The following is a 6,686-nucleotide window of genomic DNA, read 5'->3' as shown; positions in this document are numbered from 1 at the left end:
CCCAGGGAAAGACACCTGGTTATGGCGACAGGGCCAGCAGTGCGCCCGCCCTCACACATTCACAGTTTGGTTTCCTTTCATACTGGGGGAGTGGCCCGGGGCTCCCCTGCCCGCCCCCCGACCCCCCACCCCCCAGAATTCCCAGTGTATGAATGTGAGTATATGTGAAACTCTTCAACCCCACGCCTTGCCCCCCGCCCCCCCCCCTCCACTGATGGCTGCTGTCTCCACCCAATGGCCAGGTCTCCACTCGGCAGTGACCGCGAACAGGGTTCTGGGTCTGAGAGGGAAGGTGGGTCCTGGCAGATCTGAGCTCCTCCCCTCTTCCTTCCCCTGCCCCGGAGCTGGTGAACTGGAGGCCAGGGACCCCTGCCAGCCTGGGGAGGGGGCATGCCCATAGCAGCCGAGGGTGCCAGGGGCACGAGGTGAGGAAGCCCTCAGGAGGGAGGCCCTGGGCTGGGACTCAGGCCCGATTCAGGAGCCCCCAGAGACTGCCTGTCCGGGGGGTGAGCAGAGGTGGCTGGGAAGACAGGCCCCGGTCTGGGTTGGCCCAGAGCCACAGGGACATCCTGATTTCTTTTGCCACTTCTCCGATCCAAGAGGGACTAGGGGGACTGCTGTAACTCCAAGGGAGGGGTTCCCTCAGGGCACCCTAAAGACTTGCTTGGGGTGGGAGACTGGAGGCCATAGGGCCCTGCCACCTGATTCATGCCTGCCGGCCGGACGCTGCCCTGCGGCCAGCTCCCCAGACCACACCCACGCCAGACAGTTCTCTGGACAGAGCTGAGGCAGGGGAGACCCCCTCCCCTTCTGGCCCGTCAGGAAACCCCAACGAGACCCCCAGAGACAGTCCTGGCTGGAGGCTGGGTGGGATGGGATGGAAGGATATGGTGGGGACCAAAACAGGCCGGGGAGGTAGTGAGCTCTCAGCTGTTCAGCCCTCGGGCCCGGAGGATTCTCATTCCTTGGACTGAAAGACAGACAGACAGACAGACCCCGCATCCCCCTTTAGCCTTGCTTGCTAGGCTCCCCGAGGGCTTTGCGCCTCAGTCACTTTGGGGGAGCTGTGAGGGGCTGTGGCCACAGTCTCCAGGTCCCGGGGAAGGGGAGGCCTGGGCCCTGTCCCCACATCCATACAGAAGCATCTATTTACAGGGACACCCCAATACAGACACACACAAGTACACACCAAACATGCACACATGCCCATAAATACACACACGCACACACAAACGTGTCCCGCTCGACAGGCAGGCTCTGCATCCTGGCACGGCTGGGTGAACATCTGTGGGGGCCTCAGGAGGGCGGTGTCTCACCCCTCCTTCAACTGCAGGCTCTCACTGCCCGCCCCCCCCCAGCTCTGGACTGGCAGTGAATGGGGGCAGGAGCAGGTGCGTCTAAGAGCTCTGAACTTGAGAGGAGGATCCCAGGACTGTGTTAGTCATTCTGACGCTCTCTCCCCATGGCCCTCCCTCTGTGCCAAAGATGCTCCTGGTCTCCGTGCTCTCCTCCTTCCTTTACTAAGAGGACTCTCAAGCTGAGGCTGGGCACGTGGCTGAACACGCCCTTTCCCAGCTTCCCTTGCAGCTGCTTGTGACCACGTGACTAAGACCCGGCCAGTGAGATGCGATCGGAAGTGACCATGCCATGCTGGCTCATGCCCTTAACGGGAAAGGACATGTGCTTCTCTTGCCCTTCTCTGCTTCTCCCAGGCTGGGATGCACATGTGAGGGTGGGAGCTGAAGCCACCGCTCTGTCCAGAACTGGAAGGTGTGTATGCGGGAAAAAGCAGAGCTGCCCTACTGGATCTGGACCATCTCCCTCTGGACAGTTAAGCTAGAAACAAGCTTGTCTTGCTTCAACCATTGTGTTTGGGGGCCTCTTAATGGCAGCAGCTTAGAATCTAACCGATACATCCCCTGCCCCCATGAGATAAACTGAGGGGAATGAGATGACATAACTGACCTCAAAGTCCTTCCTGGTCCCAGGCAGCCTGTGGGCCCTTCCTGGCTCTAGCCAGCCCCGAGCAGGGGCACAAGGGTGACTCTATCAGAGACGGTGGAGGGCTGGGGCTGTGGGTCCCAGTGGGAAGGCGTGATGGGGAACCTCTGCCTCCCCTAGGCCCCCTCCCAGGCCGGCCTGACGGTCCAGCCTCCGGCTCCCATCCCACCCCGAGAACTGGAGTCTTGGCCTTGCGAGGGCTGAGCGGGCAGCCCACAAGACGACAGTATAAAAAGAAAGACGGAATGTCAAGGCCAGGTTTGGAACCAAAAGCAAGACTCCCCGGGCTTCGGCAGACTCCAGGCCCTACCCCACGGGTGCTATCCAGCGCAGGGGTGTCCTGCGGGCAGAGCTCTCTGCTCCCTCCGGCTCAGCCCTTCCGAGGACACTGCGCTTCCTCCCAGCTGGACGCTCCTTTACATCCCTCCCACCTTGCTGTCCCCTCTTCCTCCTGCACCCGGATGCACCCATTTACAGAGCCCCAGGACCTCCCGGCCTGCCCACCTTCCCGCTGCAGGTCCAAAGCCCCAGGAGGCCCAACGGCAGGTTTCTCCCCGGCCGGGGCCGCACCTCCCACGTGGCTGGCCTGGGGAGCTTCTCCTGCGGGTCCCCTTCCCCGACCCTGCCCGCCCTCCCTGGCTGCCCAGTAACCGTCATGCACTCTCCGTTGGCACCTCCTGGCCACAGCACTCTGGGTGGACGGAAGGGCTGGACTCCCCTCTCCCGACGAGGAAGGATGCTTTGTGAGCTCACAGGCCTGGCCCTGGGTTCCCAAGGGCTCGGTCGTCTCGGGAACCAGGCAGCCGGCAGAGGGAGGCAGGGAAACAGCGGGAGGGGCTGCCGCCATCCCCCCGCCCCGCCCGCCGGCTCTTTGAAGATCTCGCAGCCTTAGCCTTCCACCACATCCGATCTGCCCCTGGCGGGCGGCCTTCCCTCGGGCCCCCTGTTCCGCCGCCCACCTTCCGCTGTGCCCTTGGGCTCCCGGTAGGGGTTGTCCAGCAGGTAGCGGAACTGGGCGTAGTTGCTGAGCAGGTACTTAGGGGCGTACATGTGTTCGCTGGGGTCGGCCGGCGGGTACTCCTGCCGCGTGCCGTCGAACCAGCCGCCCGTGCGGATCAGGCTCCGGATGTAATTGAGGTCCCGCTTGTCCTCGTAGTCGCCCCAGCGGGGGAAGTCGCCGTTCTGGGCGGACACGAGCTTGAAGTAGATGCCCTCGGGCGTGAAGCACCAGGAGCAGTGCCAGCCGGCGAAGTGCAGGGGGCTGCCCAGCGACCACTGCACCAGGATGTGGCCGGTGCGGTTCTCGTACTGGCGGAAGTTGGGCATGGTGTAGTACTGGCGGCGGCGCAGGCGGATGCCGTCCAGCCCGTACACCGTCTGCAGCATGTCCACGGTGCAGCCCGACACCACCTCCAGGGTGCCCGGCTGCTTCCAGAAGAAGCCGTAGAGCGACTTGCGCATGTGGAAGGCGAAGGGCTCCGTCCAGCCGTCGTACAGCTTGAGGAAGAGCACGCCGTCGCGCGCGGGGATCTCGTCGGCGTCGTCGATGATGAAGACGTCGTCGGGCCGCAGGTTGCGCAGCCGCGACACGCCGTCCTGCGTCAGGAAGGTGCGCAGGTAGTCGTCGGCGATCCAGCCGTCCTGCCGCCCGCCCGGCGGGAAGTGGTCCAGGAAGACGTAGAGCACCTTGTGCCGGATGTACTCGAAGGTGCCGTTGGTCAGCATCTCGCGGAACTTGAGCGGCCCGCGGCTCCCCGTACGCCGTGAAGTTGGACTCGCACACCACGAACGCGTCCACCACGTCGCCCAGCTCGTGGAAGCGCACGTCCAGCAGGTCGAACTCGTGGTTGACGTTGATGGCGTTGATGACCCGCCGCGGCACCTCCCGGGGCACCAGGCGCTCCTTGGTGGGCAGGTTGGAGTACTGCACCACGGTGGGCACGCCGCAGCTGGGCCCGTGCCAGCCCGGGAGGCACACGCACTCCACCCACTTGCGCCGCGCGCCGCGGGCCCCCGGGCGCTCGCGGGTGCTCAGCAGGTGCCGCGCGGGGCCCCGGGCCGAGGAGCCGTCGGCGCCCTCGGCCTTCTCGTCGGGCCGCCCCGAGGGGGGCTTCTCCAGCATCTTGGTGCCCGGTTTGAAGCAGACGCCGCCGGCCTTGGTGCGGACGAAATACTCGGTGGTGTCCTCGGGCAGCACGAAGTCCACCCGGTGGAGCTCCTCGGTGGCCTTGCTCGGCGACAGGGGCTGGAGCAGGGGCGAGTGGGAATAGAGCGGCGTTCGCAGCAGGTCGGGGCTACCCGGCTCCGGGCTGGCCTGGGGCGTGACGGGGGCATTGTTCCAGAAGAAGCTGGACACGAGGTTCGGGCTGAGGGAGGCCAGTTCCCGGGGGAAGGTGACATAGGACAGGGTCTTAAAGAAGTGCAGGAAGGAGATGAGGCACAGGCCGGCCATACAGAACATGAGAAAGAGCTTGTAGCGTCTCATCTTCATTCTGCAGTAAAGAGGGAGACAGCAGACGGGTCAGGGGGTCTGCAGACCCGGGTGACCAGAGCCCGAGGCCCCTCTCCTAAGGAAGGGAGCCTGAGGAAGCCTTTGCCGCCACCGTGTCTGTGAACGTCCTGGCCAGTGCCTGGCGCCCTTGCATGAGGTCACTTCCTGTCCCCCAGAAGTCTAGCCCGGGAATCCCACTCTGTACCAAGTACCCCTGGAAGCCCCCCAGCCCCACCCCGTCAAGGAAATTCCCCTCCTGGCTCAGGACCTCCTCCCTGTTGGCTCAGCCCTGCCCCCCCAGAGACTGCCAGGTCAAACACCCCCCCTCCTCCCCTGAAGTCTGATCTTCTACCCCGCCTGCCCACCCTGACCCGACCAGCTGCACCGCTAGGCTTTGCTCCAGCAGCAACAACACCCGGCAGGGCTGAACTTGCCCCGGGGGGCTCCCAGGCCCCAAGGGAGGGAGTGCGGCCGCCGACTTGCCCCCCACCCCGCCCTGCCCCGGAACCGCCCAGGGTGCTGTTCTTTTTTCCGTTGATGTGGATATGTTGACACATCTAGTTCCTTTTCACTGAAAAATATTCACAGGCCTCAAGGAAACACATTGAACTCTAACACACTTAAGAGTAAGTACAGGTGCCCGTTTCACTCCCCCCTCTCCAGACCGGTCTCCCCACACAGCTTGACCTGTCTGACGTGTGTTGCTGGGTTTTATAGGCAACAATTCTGTTCTTGGTTTCCTATTTTTCGTAAATAGTATCATACTGGACACTAAGCGCACTCGAGTTGTTTTCCCCAATCAATGACAGATGAAACAGACTTTCGTATCAGTAGTAATAAATCTGCCGTTTCCTTTTAAATCCCACATAATATTCCACGGTTATTTTGAATGAATCACTGTCTATTCATGAGTGAGTCATGACTACAACCATTCTCTATTCATTTATGCAGTGTGATTTATCGATTCGTTTGCTTTTATTTATTTATTTATTTAGGAGAGAGAGAGAGAGAGAGAGAGAGAGCGCGCACCAGCAGGGAAGAGGAGCAGAGGGGCAGCGGGGGGAGAAAGAAAGAAAGAGAATCTTAAGCAGGCTCCTCCTTCAGTCGGGGCTCGATCCCATGACCCTGGGATCGTGACCTGGGCCTAAATCAAGAGTGGGACGGTCAACGGACTGGGCCACCCGGGTGCCCCAATTTTATCAATTAGTTGATGGCTGTGGAATGGACAGCCTTGTATACTGTCTTTTACAGTTTAAGTAAATGTTCCAGACACTCCTCACTCGGTCTCCCCTAGGGCTAATGTCTTATATATCACCATGGTACATTTGTCATAACTAAAAAATGGAAATGGCCACATTACTATTAACTAAAGCCCACACTTTATTCAGATGTGCTACTTATCTCGTGAATGAGCCTGTGTAGCGAGACGGCACTTCTGACTGTAAGCGTCCAGCTCACTTTGTCCCGGGGCCCAGGGAGACGGGCAGGCAGGCTGGAGGCTACACCCATTTGGCCGAGTAGGACCAACGACTTGGTTGGATGACCTACAGGGTCGCTGGAGGGGCTAGGACAGAAACCGGGCTTTGGCATCTGGTGTTTTCATTTCCCCTTCCGTAGATCCCTATGAGTGAGACACTGCCCTTCCACCTAGAACATTCTTTCCCTGAAAATGTTCCTTTCTGTGGCTTCTCTTCCCGTCTCCGGGTCATTTGGGCGCCTTCCTGCCATACTCTGCCCTCCACTTCCTAACTCTGAAGACAGCAGGGTAGAAAGAGGCACACTTGTCTTCAAACTTCTGTGACCTCAAGAACAGCTCACCATCCTAAACGTCAGTTTCTACACCTGTGAAATGGGTACAGTGTTCCTGGTGGGCAGCAGGTGCTCAATAAACTTCCATGCTTTCAATGCTGGAAGATTCCAACGTTAATTTTCTCTAAGCTGCGTGGTCATAACGCACAGAATCATGACATGTTTGACCTAGAAAACATTTTAAGAATCACCTCCTTCAATCCTTTAATTTTCTAGAGGAGGAAACCAGGACCTAGGGGGCTTCAGGGACCTGCCTGAGGTTACAAAGCAGGGGCAGGAACCCGGGTGGCTTGACTCCCGTGCTACACCCCCTTCCCGGCCTCACCTTGGCGAGGAGTCCTGAGCAAGCTAGTGAGAACAGTGGGGTCGCCAATCCCACTGGCCA

General features: G+C 60.4%; 1 protein-coding gene across 1 annotated transcript; it reads right to left on the bottom strand.

The window, feature by feature from the left end:
• Positions 1-2,889: 2,889 nt before the first annotated feature.
• On the bottom strand, positions 2,890-4,492 carry MGAT3 (beta-1,4-mannosyl-glycoprotein 4-beta-N-acetylglucosaminyltransferase). The gene is given in 2 exon segments (XM_047067378.1): positions 2,890-3,744; positions 3,746-4,492. Coding segments are annotated over 2 exon segments (1,602 nt in total).
• Between the last annotated feature and the right edge of the window lie 2,194 nt (positions 4,493-6,686).

This window comes from Lynx rufus, unplaced genomic scaffold, assembly GCF_022079265.1.
Source record: "Lynx rufus isolate CCGP_SWC_20201006 ecotype Redwood Valley unplaced genomic scaffold, mLynRuf1.p SCAF_7, whole genome shotgun sequence".
Lineage (NCBI taxonomy): Eukaryota > Metazoa > Chordata > Mammalia > Carnivora > Felidae > Lynx > Lynx rufus.
The sequence above is the reverse complement of the archived record's forward strand: the minus strand, read 5'-3'. Positions and strand labels throughout refer to the sequence as shown.